This window comes from Hyperolius riggenbachi, chromosome 3, assembly GCF_040937935.1.
Source record: "Hyperolius riggenbachi isolate aHypRig1 chromosome 3, aHypRig1.pri, whole genome shotgun sequence".
Lineage (NCBI taxonomy): Eukaryota > Metazoa > Chordata > Amphibia > Anura > Hyperoliidae > Hyperolius > Hyperolius riggenbachi.
This window is the reverse complement of record NC_090648.1, coordinates 31,466,257-31,489,869: the sequence shown is the minus strand read 5'-3', so window position 1 is coordinate 31,489,869 and position 23,613 is coordinate 31,466,257. Positions and strand designations below refer to the sequence as shown.

The following is a 23,613-nucleotide window of genomic DNA, read 5'->3' as shown; positions in this document are numbered from 1 at the left end:
AGAGCAGTGGATCCTGCTAGGCCTATTCCTGTACTCGGTTCACACTCGCTCTGGCAGAAAGAGCAGTGGATCCTTCCTGTCCTATCCCTGAACCCGGATCGCACTCTCTCTGGTGGAAGAGCGGTGGATCTTATCTGACCTATTCCTGTTTTCCGTTTGTCTGTCTGTCTGGAGCAAACGCTTGCGGTTGTCTGCGGTAAGCCAGCCGTTTAGCAAGCGTTCCTGTTATTTGTTCATTTGTGTTCCTTAGTTAGTCAGGGTGGCGTGCTTGTCGATGTTGCGCTTAAAGTGCGGAGACTGCGCCGTAAACGCGCTTGTCGCTGGTGACCGCGTTTAGGTATTGCGTTTGTTATTTTTTCGTTGACGTTCTCATTGTATGATATGCTGTGCCTTTCTCTCTGCTACTGTGTTTAACCTTTACTCTGTCTTGTGTCACTATTGGCAATCGCCACTCTTGCAATTGCGTTTCTACTTTTCTTCTGCTGTTGTGTGTTCACCGTCGCTGGTTAGCGACTAGATTGGTGCACACACATACATTCTGTCCCTGTGCTCATTCTCATTGGCAATCGCATCTCTTGCGATTGCGTTCTCACTTGGTTTCCACTGTTGTGTGTTCGCCGTCACTGGTTGGCGACTAGATTGGTGGACATACATACATTCCTTCTCTGTGCTTATTCAGTCTTGTGTCGCTGTTAGCAATCGCCATCTCTTGCGATTGCTTTCCCACCTGGTCTTCACGGTTGTGTGTTCATCGTCGCTCTGGCGACTAGATTGGTGGACACACATACATTCTGTCTCTGTGCTCTCTCTCTTTAAAGCCGCATCTACACGAGTAGATGCGGCCGCGATGCTCCTTATCAATCGAGCCGCTGATGCGGTTTGATTGATAAGATCCGACAGGACGGATCTCCGCACCGCCGATTCCCTGCTCGCTCCCCGCAAGGAGACAATGGCAAGGAATCGTGCGGGAGATAAGCGGCGCCGGCGGGGACGAGCGGGCACGAGCGGGGAATCGAATGCAGCGCACGCGCGGTGAGCGGGGACGCGGCGGGCACGCGGAAGAGGCGATCTGGCGGCTAATCGAGCCGCCGGATCGCTACAACATCTCCCCGTGTAGACGGGGCTTAAGGGCTATCTTGTCCTGCATTGCTTCCCCTCGTACAATTCCTGTCTGGCATCTGTGGCTGTGCAGAGGATCTGTTCCTCTGAAGTCCACAGCTCCATCTGCCGGTGGGAATTCCCCTGTACAGGTGCATTGCACCAAAGCTGGGTTCTCTCAGATTATACGCTTGTGGAGGATTTCCGCAGTGTCAGTGCGCATCCTGTGTGCTGACCACGGGAATAATTCCACAATTGTTACACTAATCTTTCCATATTCATAGTCTCACAGCAGCATAGTCTAATGTCTCACCATATTATTATTATTATGTATTTATAAAGCACTGACATCTTCTGCAGCACTGTACAGAGTACATAGTCATGTCACTAACTGTCCTCAGAGGGGCTCACAATCTAATCCTACCATAGTCCTAGTGTAATGTCCTACCATATTATTATTATGTATTTATATAGCATTGACATCTTCTGCAGCACTTTACAGAGTACATAGTCATGTCACTAACTGTCCTCAGAGGAGCTCACAATCTAATCCTACCATAGTCATAGTCTAATGTCCTACCATATTATTATTATGTATTAATATAGCAGTGACATCTTCTGCAGCACTTTACAGAGTACATAGTCATGTCACTGACTGTCCTCAGAGGGGCTCACAATCTTATCCCTAACATAGTCATAGCCTAATGTTCTACCATACTATTATTATTATTATTATTATTATGTATTTATATGCGTATGAGAGGAATCGGCGCGGGAGAGCTGGGCGCAGGATACATCATACAGCCTGTATATGACTGATCCTGCTGCTGCACAAGTCCTGGCCGTATTAAATACTATTGCCCCTCCAGGCAGCCATGGATAGTGGGGGAATGAAATAATTCGGCTTCCAGCAATTGGTGGAAGAGGAATTATTGTGTTAAAAGTAACTTCAGCTCCGTCTTCTGAAACTCAAAACTTTTATTTGCTCTAAAAGATTACACACAGCATGATAACCTTTGTGGGGAAAAAAATCTTTATTACAATTTATGGAAATCCTAAATAAAACCTGAAGTTGCAGGGATCACTGAGGCACTTACAGTCACTTAAAGAGACACTGAAGCGGAAAAAAAAAAAATATGATATAGTGAATTGGTTGTGTACTATGAATAATTACTAGAAGATTAGCAGCAAAGAAAATATTCTCATATTTTTATTTTCAGGTATACAGTGTTTTTTCTAACATTGCATCACTCTATAATATGTGCAGATTACACAACACTCAGCATTCAAAATGAGTCTTTAAGAGCAGTCTGTGAACTAATGACCTCTCCTCTGGCAGAGAAAAAGTAAATAGTCCACTTACAGTTGAGATAATAAAAGTCAGAAAACAGCCCTCTGTAGAGCTTATGGCTTTTATGCATAGAGATAACAACTAGAGTTTCTTAACTCTTCCTGTACTGGAAACAATTAGACTGATATATCTGATCTTAATGTTTTATTTCTTAGCTGTACTACACATACAAATCATAATATCATCATTTTTTTTTTCGCTTCAGTGTCTCTTTAAGGGAACCAGAGACAAAGCACCCTCATGTATTTTACCATATGTATCAGTGGGAACATTAGAGAAAAAATGAATGTTTGCATGTTTGCACTATGCATGTTACAGGGCCAGCGTTAGGACACCTATGTTTACCTGGGTACTTCTGCGCAGTATAGGTGACTAAGCATAAGAATACATTCTTCTGTGAACTAAAACCCCGGCTTTTAACTTAGCTGTAGGGATAACAGTTGTGCCTGGATGAGTGAATCTGTGAATGCATTTGTTTGAACATTTGCATGCGAGAATAAAAACAAAAAAATAGATTTTTGCTAATTTTCTGGCCACACCCCCTTCAACACCTCCCTTTCCTTAATAACTTATTTAATGTCCTAACTAGAGGCGATGTGCCTGGATATATGTATTTTTTTCTTGTTACTGACCCCTGTGGCTAGGGTCTAATTCAGTGCACTCCCTCCTTCCCCTTTATGTGTTTGTCAGCATGCACACAGCTTATGCTTGTGTATGTGCATGGTGCGTATGGATACATTACGTTAGCTCCCTTGGGGATTTTATCAGGGCTGATAACAAGCAGGCTGAGCAGTGAAGAATGAAACAGAGAGCAGGGTAGGGGTTTTCTCTAATGTTCCCACTGATATATATGGTAAAATACATGAGGGGGCTTCGTCTATGGTTCACTTAAAGCCTAAAAGAAAAAAAATCCATTTTACTCACCTGGGGCTTTTACCAACCCCCTGCAGCCGTCCAGTGTCCTCGCAGTCACGATTGGATCCTCTTGTCCCCCGCTGCCAGCTACTTTCACTTCGTCGACAGGCCCGACCGGCCTGGCCACACGTAGCCTTCTATGCGTGACCGTCTGCAATAGCGTTCAGGCCGCTATTGTGGACAAGGATGTGAAGAAGGAGACGCGTAGCCAGGCCTGTGCAGGCGCATTAAGCCTGTCGGCTGAAAATGAAAGTAGCTGGTGGTTGGGGACAAGAGGATCCTAGAGTGACTGCGAGGACACGGGACAGCTGCAGGGGGCTGGTAGTAGCCCCAGGTGAGTAAAACTGATTTTTTTTCCCTAGGCTTAAAAAGAAACCTTGACCAATAATTGAACTTCATCCCAATCAGTAGCTGATAACGCCTTTTACATGAGAAATCTATTCCTTTTCACAAACAGACCATCAGGGGGTGCTGTATGGCTGATATTGTGGTGAAATCCCTCCCACAAGAAACTCTGAGGACCGTGGTACTCCTGGCAGTTTCCTGTCTGGGAACCCTGTTGCATTGTGGGAAATAGCTGTTTACATCTGCCAAAAAAGCAAGCAGCAGCTACATCACCTGCCAGCAGTAAAAATGTCACCATGTGATAAATGTCAGAATGTAAATCGGGGATTTAAAAGATTTTACAATGGGCAAACACTGACTAACTCCATTTATACATAATTATTGTAAGAATGAAGTACTTTTTTTATTACATTATTTTCACTGGAGTTCCTCTTTAAGGATCCCTTTAAGCCTCAGTATTTACTGTATGGGGAGGGCTGCCTCAGCTCTCCTGCAGTCTATTCACAGTCACTGATAAGAGCTTTATTAGACAGTTTGATCTGGCTAAACAAACACAGAATACAGATCAGTGAATTTCTTCAGCAACTATATGTGGAACATACTTTTCATTGTGTGCTGTGCAAGAGTTCAGGTCAGCTTTAATCTCCAATAATGTACTGTTTACTCTAGGAGGGGGGGGGGGGGGTTGTGTAGACAAAAAATATATTGGAATCTCTTCACATACCTTAACTTACAAAACAATAACAGAGACAATCATAACGATATTACTCATGTGAAGGTTACGGCGTGCCAATAAAGGAATGACAAGTACACAGAAGTGGCCCTTTAGAATGGATCGGTACACACAGACTACAAAGCAGCCTCTGCTCTTTGGATTATCAATCAGGTAACCAGATAGTACATCCAGTACCAGGAAACTGTGATTAGTAAAATACAAATATCTCGAGATACAATGGCCGGCAGGGTAGGGTAGCTGACAAACAAGGTGGTAAGCTAAAGGGCACAGCGAAGGGAGAAAGAGAACCTGCCATTTAAAGTAAACCTCAAATGAGAAAGTCACATCAGGTTTCATACTTTCCTAAGTAGAGGAAAAGCTGTGGACAGCATAGAGACTACCCAGTCCTCCGCTCCGTGTGGTCCATCGTTCCACCGCCGTCTGCCGGTAAAGCTGTTCAACCTACCTAGGCGATCTAGTCATGTCCCCAAGTGGTCCTGCTATAAATAGATGTTGGGAACGATACCCGCCACCAGAAATCAATCAAATCTGTCAGTTGTATAAGACAGAAGATATCGCTCGCTGTTGGGCTGGGAGCCGGATTTCCATATGGGGACAACTGATGCAGAGTGTTGGCAGCAGAGTTACCTCTCACCTGACCTCTGACGTGCCTCCTTCTGTGTCCGGTATCGTCTCTCTATGCACTTCTCCCTGTGTCTTCTCTTCCAGGAAGCCTGTGTCATGTCACAAACACTAGAGGCACCAAGGCATACACGCTGGACCTCTAGTGTTCGGCATCTAGCGCTTGTCATATGACACATCGGGCATCTAGTGTTTGGCCCCTAGCGTTTGTCACATGACATGCTGGACCTCTAGTGTATGGCCACTAGCAGTTGTCACCTGACACATTGGGCCTCTAGCGTTCGGCCTCTAGTGTTTGTCACATGACATAGCAAGCCTCTAGTGTATGGCCTCTAGCGTTCGTCACCTGACATACTGGGCCTTGAAGTGTTTGGCCTCTAGCATTTGTCACATGACATGCCGGGCCTCTAGTGTATGGCCTGTAGCATTTGTCACATGACACACCGGGCCTCTAGTGTTTGGCCTCGAGTGTTTGTCACATGATGTGCGGGGCCCTAGTGTTCAGCCTCTGGCGTTTGCCACATGACACACTGGACCTCTAGTGTATAGCTTCTAGTGTTTGTCACATGACATGCTGGGCCTCTAGTGTTTGGCCTCTAGCGTTTGTCACATGACATGCTGAGCCTCTAGTGTATGGCCTTCAGCATTTGTCATATGACACATTGGGCCCTAGTGTTTGGCCTCTAGCATTTGTCACATGACTCGCCGGGCCTCTAGTGTATGGCCTCAAGTGTTTGTCACATGACACGCTGGGCCCTAGTGTTCAGCCTCTAGTGTTTACCACATGACACACTGGACCTCTAGTGTATGGCCTCTAGCATTTGTCACATGACATGCTGGGCCTCTAGTTTTTGCCCTCTAGCGTTTGTCACATGACACACTGGACCTCTAGTGTTTGGCCTCAAGTGTTTGTCACATGACACGCTGGGCCCTAGTGTTCAGCCTCTAGTGTTTACCACATGACACACTGGACCTCTAGTGTATGGCCTCTAGCATTTGTCACATGACATGCTGGGCCTCTAGTGTTTGCCCTCTAGCGTTTGTCACATGACACACCGGACCTCTAGTGTTTGGCCTCAAGTGTTTGTCACATGACACGCTGGGCCCTAGAGTTCAGCCTCTAGTGTTTGCCACATGACACACTGGACCTCTAGTGTATGGCCTCTAGCATTTGTCACATGACATGCTGGGCCTCTAGTGTTTGCCCTCTAGCGTTTGTCACATGACACACCGGACCTCTAGTGTTCAGCTTCCAGCTTTTATCACATGACACTGCGCCTCTAGTGTTCGGCCCATACTATTTGTCACAGGACAAAGGCTCCCCGGGATAGAAGACAAAGGGAGGAGTGGCGCGGCATGGAGAGAAGACACCAGACAAGGGAGGCGGCGCACCACCGAACAGGTTAGAGTAGCTATGTTGCAACACTGTGGGTTACACATTAGGTGGGGGAGATCTGGGGGGTCTGGCAGGCCACAGAAAGAGCTCCACAAATTTTCAGTAGTTTTCATGCTAAAATCTATTGAAGATCTGTGTACAGTTTGTTGGCAGCTATAGATCCCTCTCTGATCCAATTTGATCAGAGAGGGAGCTATCTGATGATCGATCTGGCAGCCATCTATAAGTGTGTGGCCATCTTTAGATACTCACCTATGTAGAGGGAAGGCTCTGGATCACATCGAACCTTCCCTGTACTCTCTCTGTGTCCTCTTTCCACCACTGTCCACAGATAAAAACACTGGACCTGCAGGTTGAATACGTCTTTGGCCCTCCTTGGACATTCTTTGGAAATACCGTGTGTCTCTGATTACTTCTGTAGATGAACGGGTCCATAGTGCGCATGTGTGAGTCCGTGCTCGCACATGCGTAGTACCAATGTGGGGGAAGTTAGATACTTACCTCAGCAGAGGAAGGACTTCTCCAAAGCTCTTCCACCCCACCACTGCCCAGCAGAACCCTCTTCTCCATTGTGCTTGAGAAGCTCCATGCTACTGTGCCGGTGCAGGCCGTACTTACACCGGAAGCAGGAAATTTGGGCGCATGAGGCAGGTGGACAAAAAGGGCGCCGCCATTCACTCCCATAATAAATATCGTTTAATCGGCGCCCAACAGGAAAAAAGGGCGCCGGAGAAAAATAACGTTTTAAAAGCGGCGCCCGGAGACTTTTAATGTTTTATAACTGCTTCTCATGATTACACGTTATTTAATGATTTATAATTTTCTAAACATTATTTTTAAACGAAAAACAGTACAATATTTTTAAAACATTATTTATAAACGAAAAATTGTAAAAAATTTTCTTTTTTAAAATCATTATTTTTAAACGAAAAACCGCACAATATTTTTTAAAACGTTATTAATGCTTATCACAGGGGGTCTTAGGTTTAGGCACCACCAGGGGGTCTTAGGTTTAGGCACCACCAGGGGGGTCTTAGGTTTAGGCACCACCAGGGGGGTCTTAGGTTTAGGCACCACCAGGGGGGTCTTAGGTTTAGGCACCACCAGGGGGGTCTTAGGTTTAGGCACCACCAGGGGGGTCTTAGGTTTAGGCACCACCAGGGGGGTCTTAGGTTTAGGCACCAACAGGGGGTCTTAGGTTTAGGCACCACCAGGGGGGTCTTAGGTTTAGGCACCACCAGGGGGTCTTAGGTTTAGGCACCACCAGGGGGGTCTTAGGTTTAGGCACCAACAGGGGGGTCTTAGGTTTAGGCACTAACAGGGGGGTCTTAGGTTTAGGCACCAACAGGGGGGTCTAGGGGTTAGGGGTAGGTACAGGGAGGGTTACTTAGTATTTTTTTTTTAAACGTTATACGTTTCACTTTTTAAACGGAAGATTAACGTTTTTATAATTGTCGATTTCATACACATTATTTAATGATTTATAACTTTATAAAACATTATTTTTAAACGAAATATAGCACAATTTATTTTTTAAAAGTTATTCATGCTTATCGTTTAAAACCGTGCGCCCTTTTTTAACGTACGCACTTACACCTGTGCAGTGCGCCAACGCTTGTACATGGATGGGATTGCGGCTGCAAGAACATATTCCACAAGCTCTTGTTGAATGTATTTGGAGGACTCCTGAATGGGTAGATTCGAGGAGGATGTGTGATGCTTCTGGACTATCCAGAGACTTCCCTCTACTGAGGTACTGTAAGTACCAAATTTTCGGCATATAAGACACTTTTTCTCCCCAAAACATGGAGAGAAAAAGTCCCTGTGTCTTATATGCCAAGTACCGGGAAGCCCCAACTTACGAACGCCCGTCGATACAAACCGACAACCCCCCCCACAATGTTGGGGGTTCCCTGTATTGTCCCTGTGTCCTCCTCTGCAACTTCCCATATCTCCTCCACTCCCCGTGCATAAATGTAAATAACAGCAGCACGTCTCACCTCATCTATGGCTCCAGCAGCGATCAGAGGCCTCTCTTCGCCTCCTGTCTCTTCCCCCCTTGACCCTGTACCCACAAACACCCTTCGCCCCCACTTCCCTGGCCTGGCCCCAGTCCTTACCTCCTTGTTCAACATCTCCTTTTCCACAGGCACCTTCCCCATAGCTTTCAAACAGGACAATGTACTACCCCTGCTGAAAAAAACCCTCACTCGACCCCTCCCTAACCTCAAACTACCACCCAATCTCCCACCTTCCCTTTGCCTGACGCAGATCAGGTGCTCTGACTGAAATCAAACTGGATTAGCTGCATGCTTGTTTCAGGTGTGTGATTCAGCCACTGCTGCAGCCAAAGAGATCAGCAGGACTGCTAGGCAACTTGTATTGTTTAAATGGAAACATCCATATCCCTCTCAGTTTAGATGCACTTTAAGGAAGCCCCAGGTAAGAGGTGAGAAAAATTGCTTTTTTTTTACACTATTCATTAATACAGTATTTAGTCAGTGCTTGCCCATTACAAAATCTTTACTCTCCCTGATTTACATTCTGAAATTTCTCACACGTGATGACATCTTTAGTCCTGCCAGGGGATCTCTGCAGAATGTTTGTTTCTGCGAATTTTGAAGCCAGTGAAAATAATTCCTGGTCTCTCAGAATGCTCTGGTGGGCAGGAGGAAATTGTTCATAGCTAAATAGCCTAGGCTAAGCATCACTGGTAGGGGAGGACTACATACCACTATATAGCAATATATAGATATAGGAAGTCTTTCTGATACTAAAACTTAATGCTGAAAATTACTGTAAAAGTGGGTATCCCGAATCATTCCACTATATGTAACTACAGTGTCTCTTTAAAATGGAAAATGGGTTTTCTTTTCTGAGAGTTTGCCTCTCAAATTACCTTTTCCTACTTTTCTATCCACCTTATTACTTAATAGCTCACTCCAATGTAAATTTTTAAATGCAACGTAAGCTCCTCCTGATTAATGATTAATTGCTCTAGCTAGATATGAAGTGCTGAGAGCTAGGAATAGGACTAAGCATGCTGCCACTCCACTGACCACAATGATGCAAGACTCTAAGACCAGGTACACGAGAGGCATGATATAGAGAAATGAGAAGACCATGTTAATGGAAGAAGAGAAGAACTACGTAAAGACCGAGATTTAGACAGGACCAGTGGATGCAGAAGACCCAGACTGAGTTTGAAGAGACATTTGCCTGGGAAGTATGAGTTTCTCTCAGTGGATTTCATCCATCTTTCAACCGCAGAGGCCAACGTCTTGCCACCTGCATCTCCTGAACGAAAACCAACCACTCCAGACGATGCCACCACTGAACCCTGTCGAGTTTAATGAATATGCAACTGTGGGTGAATCAACATTGGATTTGCTCTTCCAGGAAAGTATCTCTAGTCTGGGAGGAAAGGAGAACATTCTCCTCATTGGCCAAGCGGGAGTCAACCCAGAAAATAATGACGAGAACAGAAGAGTTTTGGAAGAACTCTGTTTCACTCTCTTTGGCCAACCCCGCAACTATCCCAGTTGGATGAAAGATGCAGGAGCTGGTGAGGAAACAAGCAAAGCCCTGAGCTGTGTTACCTCAAAGTCACCAGCTAAATGTAGGATGCTGGATTATCCTGTCATTCTGCCTGTCTTTCGGGACACCTTACTAAGGGAGTCCACCTACACGACTCTTGTGAGGGAGGTCTTGAAGGATGTTCAGATCAGGACCAGGAAGTCTGGATCAGTGGTGGTCGCCATTGTCTACTCTCAGGAACCTTACGAGGAAGAGAGCATTATGAAAGCCAAGGAGCATCTGGGCAAGTTGATGACTCAGATATTTAAAAAGCAGCCCTGGGGTATTTGCTGCTTCTGCAGTTTCCAACCAGAATCCATTAAAGAGGTAAAGAGGACCATCGACAGAACGCTGGGAAGGAAACTTAGAGGCAAGTGGTGTTCTAACAATAAAAATGGTTCTATAGACTGCATTGTTTATATTACATTGTCATTTTTTAGATTTACTACAAAAAAGGGTTTAAAGGACAACTGAAGTGAGAGGGATATGGAGGCTGCCATATTTACTTCCTTTTAACCAGTTCACCCTCAAGGGCAAGAGCAATTTTCACCTGTCAGTCAGTGCTCCTTCCTTTTATTCCCTAATAACTTTATTACTACTTGTCACAAGAAAATGATCTATACCTCGTTTTTTTCACCACAATTAGGCTTTCGTGGGTAGTACATCTTACTAATCAGAATTTTTTTATTCTAAATCCGTTTTAATGGGAAAAATAAGAAAATAATGGAAAAAATTCATTATTTCTCAGTTTTCGGTCATTATAGTTTTAAAATTAAACATTCTCCTGTGGATAAAGCTGACACATTTTATTTGCCCAGTTGTCCCAATTATTAAACGATTGAAATTATGTCCCTATCACAATGTATGGCGACAATATATTATTTTGAAATACAGGTGTTATTTTTCTGTCTTGTTTTTTTTTTTTTTTGGTCCGGTCCATAATTACAAGCCCCTATGTTGTAAAGTAGAAGTAATCTGTCCTTATAAAATATAGATTAAAAAAGCTGAGTCCCTAAGGCAACTATTTATGTATTTTTTTTTAAACTGATTTTTTTTTAGAAGTGTTTTTTTTTCCGGGTGGGGGGGGGTTGGAAGTGTAAGTTATTGATTTTATTAATATTGTGTATGTATTTATGTATGTGCCTATATGTGTAATTTTACTTTTTGGCCACAAGATGGTGCTAGTGAACACTCTCCCATTATAGGAAGTGTTCACTTTTTTTTTTTACATCTAACTACACTGTGGCTGTTTCCTGTTTTATGAATGGAAGTGGCTGCTGATCGCGGTCACGTCCATTCATTCCAGGCATTGCGATTGGGTAGAGGACCACTCGGTCCTCTTCCCCAATCACTGAACATGGAATCCCGACGGAAACGGCGGCGGGAGTGGCGCGCAAACAAGTGGAGCAGCGGCGGCAACGAGCAACGTATTAAAACATCATGCTGCCGTTAACAGGCCCAAACATGACGTTTTAATACGATACATTGTCATTAAGTGGTTAAGCAAAACCAGTTGCATGTCTGGTGTTATTCAGACACTACTGCAGCCAAATAGAGCTGCCAGGCAACTGGAGTTGTTTAACAGTAAATAAATATGACAGCCTCCATAATCTTCTCACTTCAGTTGTCCTTTAAAAAAATAAAGTGAAATATTTGTTTTCAATCAGAAAAATATTAACACTCAATTACAGTTAATGATTTAAGTAACCAGCAAAGAAGTGTGGTCGCTCAATTCAGGCTGATAACTAAAGGCTGAACACATTTTCAATTATGATTCAATTATACCATCTCCATGTAGTGTGAGGTCCTATAGATTTTGAATACTACGAGCAGATTGTGTAGGTAAGCTCTCATACTACCTGGAGGGGATAAAATTGGCCAGTGATTGGCCAAACAGAATTGAAAGTGTGTATCAGGCTTTACATAGGAGGAGCTGAAGAGGCTGGGCAGAGACACAGAGCGAAATTTAGAGTGACCTCGACTCAAACTCACTGACAGCCAGAAGATTAGCACAACCCCTCAAAAAATGAGATTGTTGGTTCCTCATATCGCCAGACATGTGGGTAAGCCCCTCTGCCAATGGCAAGGCCAATTTCAGAGAGGGGTCCCTATACTAACGGTCGATTTAATCCCACCCCACACATCACCCTTTGGTGAGTGTGGGGTCACAGATGGAATCTGCTGGTGGGTTCCCCTCTTATGTCTGACTGCACCCCACGGGGCTAGAGGCTCATGGCCCTGCAGACGACCTCAGGTAAGTGTACTCTTAGACTTTTTTCCCTTGATCAGACATATGTCCAATCATGCCACCAAGTTACCAGTTACCAAGCAGCTCAGGGTGACCCAAACCACTAGGAAAGTATAGGTGGCTAAAAGAGACCGAAAAGCCCTCCTACTAATAAGCAATGCTTGGTGAAATTTGCCTTCATAAAACAGAAGGAAACTTGCAATAATTCACCTTTAAAGGAAACCTAAACCGAAAAAAAAATGAGTTTCACTTACCTGGGGCTTCTACCAGCCCCTTGCAGCCATCCTGTGCCCTCGTAGTCACTCATGGCTCTTCCGGTCCCCCGCTGCCAGCTAGTTTCGTTTTAGCCGACTGGGAGTCGGTCAGCCGCCAGGTGTACCTTTTTACGCATTCCCACTCCCGTGCAGGAAGCTATCGCGGACATTAACAAACGCACCCGTAACGCATAAAAATGTACGTGTTAATGTCCACGATGGCTTCCTGCACCAGCAGGAATGCATAAAAAGGTACGCCTGGTGGCCAGCCGACTCCCATTCGGCAAAACGAAACTAGCTGGCAGCGGGGGACCGGAAGAGCCATGAGTGACTACGAGGGCACAGAATGGCTGCAGGGGGCTGGTAGAAGCCCCAGGTAAGTGAAACTCATTTTTTTTCGGTTTAGGTTTCCTTTAAGTGAACATTTGTGGTTACCCACAATGCACCACTACTGGAAATGCAAATGATCTCTTCATGCCCCTGTAAGCCAGGCAAGCATCCAGAACCGCTGGTGTATAGCAAGCCTATAGCTTTGACCCTAGATCTGGGGGGGGGGAGGGCTGATTGGAGGTACAGGTTAAGGAGTTGAACAGCCTGGGGTAAGAAGGAGTTTCTGTGTCTAGCAGGGCTGGCGCTACCATAGAGGCAAAGAAGGCAATTGCCCCAGGGCCCCAGAGCCTGTAGTGGCCCCCAGTGGCTACAAGAGGAAAAAAAATGTTTTCAAAAAGACCTAATAGTTTTTGAGAAAATCGATTTGAAAGTTTAGAAGGAAAAAAGTATACTTTTAAATGCGGTAAATGTCACTTTTAGTAGCAAACCTAGCGGTAGTGTAATTTTACATGTATCAAAAGAAAAAGCAATGAATTTCCTGATGGGGTTTCCAGGGGGTCCATACGCAGCCGCAGCGCTTTGGCCAGGGATCGCTATACAGCCGCAATATGGCTGTATGAAGATCCCTGGCATTTTTTCCTATTCTCCCAATTTTTTTTTTTTTTTTATGTTTAGAGTGTGGGAATTTTTTTTTTAAATGATGTGGGGTCCCCCCTCCTGAACCTTTTTGACCCCTTGTCCCCCATGCAGACTGGGATAGCCAGAATGTGGAGCGCCGACCGATTGGGGCTTCACACCCTGACTATACCAGCTGCAAAAAAGTTGCAGGGGTATCTGTTGGGGGCCCCCCAGGTTTATTTTGCCCTGGGGCCCCATTGTTGCTTAAACCATTGTTACTTAAACCGGCCCTGGTGTCTAGCGGTCCAAGTGGGTAAGGACCTGTAGCAGTTGACTGAGGTTAGAAGATCCAGATAGCAGTTGCCAGGGTGAGAGGGGTTTTTTTTGCTAACCTGATGGCCCTGGAACGCAGTCTGGAGGAGAAGAAAGGGTCAAGTGGTGGAAGGGGGATATGTGGAACCAACAATATCGTTTTTTTAAGTGTTATGCTAATCTGTTTGCAATCTGTGAGTTTGAGCTGAGGTTTCTTTAGCTTTTGCTCTGATTTAAACTGTACCCCGAACCAAAGCTTGTGTACAAAATCACATTCCTATCTAAGGAGAGGCGAGCCACTGGATCCTAATGAGGCTTCCCTAGGCATCCTTCAGTACCCCGTTTTGCCGAGCCTCTAAAGATTACTGACAAGGGAAATGTCGGTAATCTGATCGGGGGCCACCCATGCTCCACTTCAAGCGCGAGCTTGGCTGTTCTGCGCCAGTAAGCCGGAGCTGCTCGTTACTCTGCTTACTGGAGGCTACAGGCAGCTAGAGGCCACCTTGTCTGTGCTTTCTACCACAGAGCCATCTCCTCACACGTGCAATCTCCGTGCTGGATAGAAGGTTATCATGTATCTGTCATATCCCACCCAAATTTCCTGGGAAGGTACTGTGCTTATGTGTTTATCTTTGTATTGCAACACACAGATGGAACTTTGAGCCACAACTATCTCACACATTTCACAAGCGATAAAAGCACACCTGCAGTGATTACAAAAGTATCTATACTCACCTCGGAAATTGGACGCCTCTGGATGGTCCAGAGGCCTTCCAGATCCTTCTATAGCCCACCATTCCTGCACAGGTCCCTCTTCATCTACCGCAGTCCCGACAACAGCACGTTCAGACTGGGAATCATGGCCGGATTTGAGGTAAGGCCTGAAGGCCATGGCCTAGGGCACCAGAAAGCAAGGGGCGGGCAGTGGGCTGGCACACTCAGGTAGTTAAACTACCAAACATTTAAGCTGCAGCAGTCACAGACCCGGTCCGTTGGCCACGTGGCAAGCAGCGGAGCACAGGTTGGGAGGGGGGGGTATGGTGTTGGGGGAACACAACACAGGATGGGGAGAACACGTGATGGCCGAGCACAGGATGGGGCGAGGCCCAAGGGGGAGGGGACTGGTGACAATGGGCCATGGACAGTAAAATGTACAAATCAGGCTCTGGTGGGAATACATGAGTAAGGTCTACAGATGACCAGCAGAACAAAGGCGCTCACGTGTTACTCTATTCCTCCAATCACAATTGTAGGCAGACCTTACTTGCGCATGCTCAAACTGGATGTACTTGTCCAAGACCCTTGGACGCTCTTGGTCAGAGGAAACCTAAAGCTAAGTACCCCCCAAGGGCTGATCACAGCCAGATGGATTGGGGGTCTCCCCCCCAAAGAATGATCGCTCCCCGATCCCTCTGGCCGAATCTACAAGCACTGTTTGCATCATCGTAAACAAAAGATCGTGGCAAAACCCACAAAAGTGAATGAGGATCGGAACAATCATCCACGGTTTAATCCAACATGGCTGTCGTTAAAAAATAAACAATCGCTGTGGTTGGCGTGCTTCGTAAAACGTTGTTCAACAAATTTTCGTTTAAATATTGTTTTTAAATATTGTGGAAAAAATAGTTTGATGCTAAAAATTGTTTGTAAAATTCGTGTTTAGGGTATGGACTTTTAGTCGAATAGTTATAGTAAGGACCTAGTGCTGGAATGGTGGGATGTTGAAGAATCTGAAGAAGACCATCCAGAGGCTTTCTCATTATTGAGATAAGAATCCACTAGTGTAACAAAAGCCCCTCCCCCCCTGCAATCTTTGTGACCCCTGGGGTCAGTCGTGTAGCTAAGGAGCTGTGGGCCCTGATGCAAGTTTTACATTGGGGCCCCCCAAGCACTCTATACATTATAATTGATACTTGCCACCAAAATCTACCAATGGCAACTACAGTGTCAGAGGTGCAAGAAGGGCAGTTTGTTAATGATTACTACAATTCAAAGTATCTATAGAAGTGATTATTATGAGCACAGGACCAATAGAAAGCTAATTCTGCAGTTGAGGGTGGGCCTTTCGGGGCCCCTCTGTCCCAAGGGCCCCGATGTGTTCGCAAACCTCTGCACCCCCTATTGCTACGCCTCTGCCTGGGGTTGGGAACACTCCTTCCTCTTACCTAGCAAAGTAGCACAAGGAGCCATGTAATATTTACCTGTACCTGCTCCAGCACTGCGTGGGGTCTCCTTTTCCTCCCAGCAGCAGCACGCTCTATGTTGCCATCCTCAGCCTCCTGCTGCATGTCACATGATCAGCAGCTAGGAGTGCAGCATAGAGTGAGTGACCACTAGGAGGAAGAGAAAACCCAATGCAGCGCTTCTCCCTGCACCACCCAGCTGCAAGGTGGGGTTGGAGGGTTGAGCAGGCTTTGACTGGCACCCATGTGCAAGGGGGAGGGGTGTAGGAGGCTCCATGTTGCGTGGGGGCCTGTGGGGTTGTAACTTTTGTTTTTCATTTCAGGTGTTCAATAAAGCTGTGAGAAGTCTATGAGGAAACCTCCCATCTGATTCTAGCTGCATATATATTACAGGCTTTGTTTGGCCAAAAGAACTGCCCCTCATCCTTTCAGCCAACTCTTTATGTAACATTATGATTTATCTGCACTTGCTCCCTGTTTGATTGACTTTTAAGTTGAAGGAGATAATTTTCCATGTACACAATATTTTGTCAGCAACTAAATATTGAACAAATTAGGTACAATGTAATATCATTCTTTTTAATAAACTTCTTCCTTTCTGGGGGCTTAAAGAAAATCTGGAAGGACCTCTTGAATTTTGTGCAAATCCGACCCACCTCCCCACCGCTGTGCCCGCTGCTCCCCCTTCCTGGCTGCTACCCCCTCCAAGCTGCCTATCCCGGGGGGCAATTATACTACCTATGGGGTGGGAGTCGCGGCATCCTCAAAACTTTGCCTCAGGCGGCAAAACGTATAGAAGTGGCTTGCTTGCACCCCTACCCCATGGGCCCCGCACATCTCATCATTTTCTACTATACTTGGTTCTAGTTCTGCCTCTCCTCCTCCTGCTATTATCAGTTATCAGCATTGCACACTTCACTTTGTTTGGTCATAGAGGAGAGGCACTTCACACATACCTCAGAGCCTGCTGCTACTTACACAAACATTCCATGGAAAAATGCCTGTCACCCTGACAGCTGAGGGCTCTTTCACCCCATTTCAGCAAGCAAAGCAAGGCTTATACTTTTACCACCCCTAGGCCACCTTTCTTGGGGCTACCCTTCCATGTGCTACAGTACTGCTTTATATCTGTGTTTTATATCTATATCACAGCTCCCTTCTGTCTGTGTCACCCTGCAGGAGGAGGGGCAGACTCACAGCTCCCTTCTGTCACCCTGCAGGAGGAGGGACGGACTCACAGCTCCCTTCTGTCTGTGTCACCCTGCAGGAGGTGGGGCAGACTCCCTTCTGTCTGTGTCACCCTGCAGGAGGGGCAGACTCACAGCTCCCTTCTGTCTGTGTCACCCTGCAGGAGGAGGGGCAGACTCACAGCTCCCTTCTGTCCGTGTCACCCTGCAGGAGGAGAGACAGACTCACACCTCCCTTCTGTCTGTGTCACCCTGCAAGAGGAGGGGCAGACTCAAAGCTCCCTTCTGTCTGTGTCACCCTGCAGGAGGAGGGGCCAGCTCACAACTCCCTTCTGTCTGTATCATCCTGCAGGAGGAGGGGCAGACTCACAGCTCCCTTCTGTCTGTGTCACCCTGCAGGAGGAGAGACAGACTCACACCTCCCTTCTGTCTGTGTCACCCTGCAGGATAAGGGGCAGGCTCACAGCTACATTCTGTCTGTGTCACACTGCAGGAGGAACAGACTCACAGCCCCCTTCTGTCTGTGTCACCCTGCAGGAGGAGGGACAGACTCACACCTCCCTTCTGTCTGTGTCACCCTGCAGGAGGTGGGGCAGACTCACAGCTCCCTTCTGTCTGTGTCATCCTGCAGGAGGAGAGACAGACTCACACCTCCCTTCTGTCTGTGTCACCCTACAGGAGAAGGGGCAGGCTCACAGCTACATTCTGTCTGTGTCACCCTGCAGGAGGAGGGGAAGACTCACAGCTCCCTTCTGTCTGTGTCATCCTGCAGGAGGAGGGACAGACTCGCAGCTCCCTTCTGTCTGTCTGTGTTACCCTGCAGGAGGAGAGACAGGCTCACAGCTCCCTTCTGTCTGTGTCACCCTGCAGGAGGAGAGACAGACTCACACCTTCCTTCTGTCTGTGTCACCCTGCAGGAGGAGGGGCAGACTCACAGCTCCCTTCTGTCTGTGTCACCCTGCAGGAGGAGAGACAGACTCATAGCTCCCTTCTGTCTGTGTCACCCTGCAGGAGGAGGGGCAGACTCACAGCTTCCTTCTGTCTGTGTCACCCTGCAGGAGGAGGGGCAGACTCACAGCTCCCTTCTGTCTGTGTCACCCTGCAGGAGGAAGAGCAGACTCACAGCTCCCTTCAGTCTGTCATCCTGCATGAGGAGGGGCAGACTCACAGCTCCCTTCTGTCTGTCTTTAGTATTGGCACCAGCTCATACCCCATTGAAATAACAAGACATTGTTATGTACTGTACACTCACTTGCAATGTACAGGGCACACAGTATATGAGGAGCAGAGATGTAAAGTCACAGCCTGGTGGAGGAACACAGAAAAATGAAAAAGGCAGAGAGCACATTACGGATCAGGTGGGTCCTGTTGGCAGTATCAACAGAGTAACATTAAACTGCAGTATAGTAAAGCAACCACAAGATGTCACTGTCTGTAGAATGATGTGAAGATCTCTATAGTGTTGCCATTTCCTGTATTCACTCTCTGCTCCTCTCTGCTCTAAGTAAGCTGCATTTCCTGCCGGTGGTGTATGTTTTATCTCTGCAGGGTTTTCTTCAGTAAAGAGTTCTAACTTGTTACACTTGGTGCCTATCTCTCTGTACAGAACACTCTGCTCCATGTAGCAGTCGCTATGCATGCCCTGGCTATTGATATTCCCCTGAACAAATCAAATCTGTCAAATAAGGGCACACTGAAAAGGTGATCAGAACTCAACTTTTTAGCTCCACCCTCAAATTCCCAAGTCGCTCATGTGTGTGATCTCTGTGTGCAGGAGAACAATAACGAGGCATGCCCTAAGTACAACGTTAATGCTCTGATTTATGTATTAGGAACAAGGTATATATAGACAGTCAGTGTATGCAGGATTTTACAGACCAATCAGCTGCTTATACAATTCAGTGTATTTGGCTACAGACCAATAAGCTGCTTAAACTATTCAGTGTGTTTGGCTACAGACCAATCAGCTGCTTATACATATCAGTGCGTTTGGCTACAGACCAATCAGCTGCTTATACAATTCAGTGTGTTTGGCTACAGACCAATCAGCTGCTTATACATTTCAGTGTATTTGGCTACAGACCAATCAGCTGCTTATACATATCAGTGCGTTTGGCTACAGACCAATCAGCTGCTTATACATTTCAGTGTATTTGGCTACAGACCAATCAGCTGCGTATACATTTCAGTGTGTTTGGCTACAGACCAATCAGCTGCTTATACAATTCAGTGTATTTGGCTACAGACCAATCAGCTGCTTATACAATTCAGTGTATTTGGCTACAGACCAATCAGCTGCTTATACATATCAGTGTATTTGGCTACAGACCAATCAGCTGCTTATACATTTCAGTGTATTTGGCTACAGACCAATCAGCTGCTTATACATTTCAGTGTATTTGGCTACAGACCAATCAGCTGCTTGTACAGAAGGGCATAACCTGACTCTAGTTTGTCATTATATTTACATAAACAACAACGCTTTCTACTTTAACGCAATGGTTTACATTTTAGTATGTTTGCCTACCTGACCTTAGTTTGTTATTATATTTACATACACAATAGCAAAGATAAACAACGCATTCTAGCTTACATAAAAGGTGGCCATACAATAGATTTACAACAGATTCGACCATCAGACCCTGTAGATTTCTGTTAGATGCCTGTCAAGTTGAATCTGACAGGAATCTATCTTATGCTGGGAATACACCATACATTTTTTCAGCAGATAAATGGTTCAATAGATAATTTCCGACACGTCCAATCTTATTTTCGATCATTCTGATCGATTTCTTATAGAAGTGAATGGAAATTGATAAGAAAATCGATTGGAAAAATTATCGGAAAATAAGATTGGACAGTAAATCAACTGAAAAATCTCATTGTGTATTCCCAGCATTATGTGTGCCACACACTAGGAACAAATTTCCAATAGATTTCAGAATTAAATCTATTGGAAATGTATTGAAAATCAATCTAAATGCATTATTGGACAAGACAAGACAAGACAAGACAAATAACATTTATATTGCGCTTTTCTCCTTGCGGACTCAAAGCGCCAGAGCAGAGCAGCAGCCACTAGGGCGCGCTCTATTGGCAGTAGCAGTGTAAGGGAGACTTGCCAAAGGTCTCCTACTGAATTAGTGCTGGCTTACTGAACAGGCAGAGCCGAGATTCGAACCCTGGTCTCCTGTGTCAGAGGCAGAGCCCTTAACCATTACACCATCAGCCAACTGGACCATTAGATCCAATGCAACTCTATGGGCCATCGATCTGCTACCAGCAGCAGATCGACCTAGATTTTCCATCCTGTCCGATCAAATCGATCGAAATCGGCCGCAAATTGATTGATCGACCAATCAATCGGCAATTAAATTCTGATCGATCTAATTGATCAATCAATCTAAAGCGGCCCATACACTCAACCGATTTTTGGCCGATCGATCAAAATCGATCGATCGATTGGTCGATTGCAAATCGATTGACCAATCGACCGATTTGTGGCCGATTTCGATCGATTTCAATCGATCTGGCAGGTTGGAAAAGCTAGGTCGATCTGTTGAGATTGCTTATCATTTTGCATTGGCCCTAATGGAAATCTGATGGCAAAAAAATGCCATCAGATTGATTTTTAATAGATTTCAAACTGAAATCTATTGAAATCTGTTCCTAGTAAAAAAAATTCCTAAACACATAGGATAGATCAGAAATCTATCTGATGATCTATCTGCTGCTAATCTAACGAGTGTATGGCCACCTTAGGGCCCATTCACACTTGAGCGGGAATCGCACGATTCCCGCTCACGGCAAACCGCTAGCGGTTCTGCAAGAACCGCTACACAATGTAGCGAATGGCAGTGTTCTCACTGCCGCGGTTGCGGTTAGCGATAACCGCAACCGCGCTGCATGCAGCGGTTTGCCGGCGACGAGCGTTCCGCGATTTGCAATCGTGATTAGCGTGCAAAGCACGCTAATCGCGATCGCTCCAAAACCGCCGCAGTGTCCAGTGATTTTTCCGCGACAATCGCGGGAAAATCACTCCCGCAAAACGCCGGCGGCAATCGCCGGCGTTCTGCGGTTCTAAGTGTGAATGGGCCCTAAAGGCTGAAATCGACCAGTGTATGGGCCCTTTAAGTGGTCCCAAGATCAACAGGTATCTCCTTTAACAGATAGCAAACATTTAACAGACTTGATCAACAATACTGAATAACACTGGGGGACTTTTCACAATGAACACTTGTTCTGTGAAGGACAAGACATTCCTGTTGTCTCTGAAGGTAAAACATTTGCTTTTTGATGATATAACAGGTAATATAATTAATAGGTAAAGACTGATCCCTTATGAATCAATATAAAATAATAAGATAAAGAATAAAATAATTGATATTACTCACAATAATATTTATAAATACAGTATATATTTTTATTACTGATATAAAAAGTTCTGTATTCATATGAATTATGTTTTATTTTAAATGATGTATAAAATGCCATATAACCTGATTTTTAAGTTTTCAATACTTTGTTTTAAAGGTCAAGAACTCTACTCAGAATATCAAAATTATGACGTGGATAGGTCTTTTCAAGATCTTGTCTGCCAACTTGGGGGCAAAGAACGATTTTTACTTTTGGGGAACGTTTGCCCTTCCACCCGTCCATCTAAAAAAGCTGGTGCCTTCAAGGAACTTATCAAAGCTCTCTTCGATGACCAAGATGTCAATCCATCTAGTGATGAGGGAGGACTGAATTTGAGAAGGAATATCATGACCTCAGAAGAGTGTTCTCAACTTTCCAGTTCAAGGTCTTTCCCGCACCCGCTCATCCTGGTGGTCTTCAGCTCAACGTTCCTCAAAGAAGACTACAACAGAGCCCAAGTGAAGGAGATCTTGGTGGACATCAGGACAAGGATTGAGATGCCTTCAACTCAAGTCATTGGCGTGGTGTGCAGCCAGAATCGTCTTGATGAAGCTGAAAAAATGGAACTACAGGTTCTACTTCAGAAGCTTCTCTGTCAGATTTTTAGGTGTCCCACAGCTGCTGTATGCAGCTTCGAGAGGACCCAATCGGAGACAGCAGACCAAGTGAAGAGATGCGTGTGTGGTGTCCTGAAACCCGCGCCCTAATGCATCTATGGAATGGCCCGAAGATGTGTAACTGATATTGAATACTAGCTGAACACCCTTAGCAGGTGGAGTGGCTATATAACCATATATGACCCCATATCAGGACAGTTTCTGGCCTTTTTTGTACTCTAGGCAAAACACAATACACACTGACCCCTCCACTTTGCCAGTTGCTACTAAGACATTGCACAATTTTAACTTAATGTGTGTCCCAGCACATACCAAGCTAAAGGTGTTGAAACATCAAATGATGTATTTATAGCAATTATTACTAATCAAGTCCCTATTGCTAACCAGGGACAGTCTAGATAGTGATCGCCAGCATCAGTGAGATGCCAGTAGGTGTTCACAAGGTGAAAGTAAGAACACAAACACATTACTTTCTGTGTACTGTTCACAGAACACAGGAATAAAGTGGGGTGATATCTAGTGGCCAAATAGTAAAAATACATCTACATACAGTAAATAAAATAGATACATCCCCCATTAATTAACCCCCTCCCCCACTCTCCCATAGTTACCAAAATAAAACACTTTAAAAAAATACAAAAAAAAAACATAAATAGTTACCTTAGGGACTCAACTTTTTTTTTAATATGTATGTCATGAGGATATAGTGCTGTTATTTTTGCAAATAAGGGGTTGTAATTAGTGATATACTGTAGTTTAAAAGAATGCAAAACTGAAAATTACACCTTTATTTCCAAATATTATATCGTCACCATACATTGTACTAGGGACATTGATTAAATGTTATAAGAGCCAAGGACAAATGGGCAAATTAAATGTGTGGGTTTTATCCACAGTAGCACGTTTTTATTTTAAATAAACTGAAAACTGAGAAATTATTTTTTTCATTTTTTTTTCTTATTATTCCCGTTAATATGCATTTGGAATGAAATAATTCTTACCAAAAAGTACCCCCCAAAGAAGGCCTAATCGGTGGTGAAAAAAACAAGATATAGATTATTTTAGTAAGATAAGTAGTGATAAAGTTATTGGCAAATGAATGGGAGGAGTGCTGAAAGGTGAAAACTGCTCTGGTCCATAAGGGAAACACAACCTGCAGTGGTAAAAGGCTGTGTTCGCAAATGTCTAGTTCCTTCACTGCTGTCACTGAGCTACTGTGAATTTAGAAACCCTAAAGAGAACCTGAGGTGGCCTGGAACACAAAAGAGAGATACTTACCCAGGAAGAGGGACGCTTCTGGATCCTTCCAGAGGCTTTCAGTGTCCTTCTCCTCCCCATCACTGCTCCCCGGGATCCTCTGAAATTTCCTGGCTGTGTGTGTCTTTCTGCAGCAGCACTGTGTTTGCGCCA

At 45.1% G+C, this 23,613-nt stretch overlaps 1 protein-coding gene across 1 annotated transcript; it reads left to right on the top strand.

The window, feature by feature from the left end:
* Positions 1 to 9,513: 9,513 nt before the first annotated feature.
* Positions 9,514 to 23,141, top strand: LOC137560906 (uncharacterized). The gene is made up of 2 exons (XM_068272065.1): positions 9,514 to 10,408; positions 21,704 to 23,141. Exons 1-2 carry the CDS (start codon positions 9,691 to 9,693, stop codon positions 22,291 to 22,293), a joined length of 1,308 nt encoding a protein of 435 aa, XP_068128166.1. The 5' UTR covers positions 9,514 to 9,690; the 3' UTR covers positions 22,294 to 23,141.
* The last annotated feature ends 472 nt before the right edge of the window (positions 23,142 to 23,613 follow it).

Coding starts and splice junctions, on each gene's coding strand:
- LOC137560906 (XM_068272065.1), top strand. CDS start 9,691: ATGAGTTTCTCTCAGTGGATTTCATCCATCTTTCAACCGCAGAGGCCA. Junction 10,409..21,703: donor GCTGGGAAGGAAACTTAGAG/GCAAGTGGTGTT, acceptor TTTGTTTTAAAG/GTCAAGAACTCTACTCAGAA.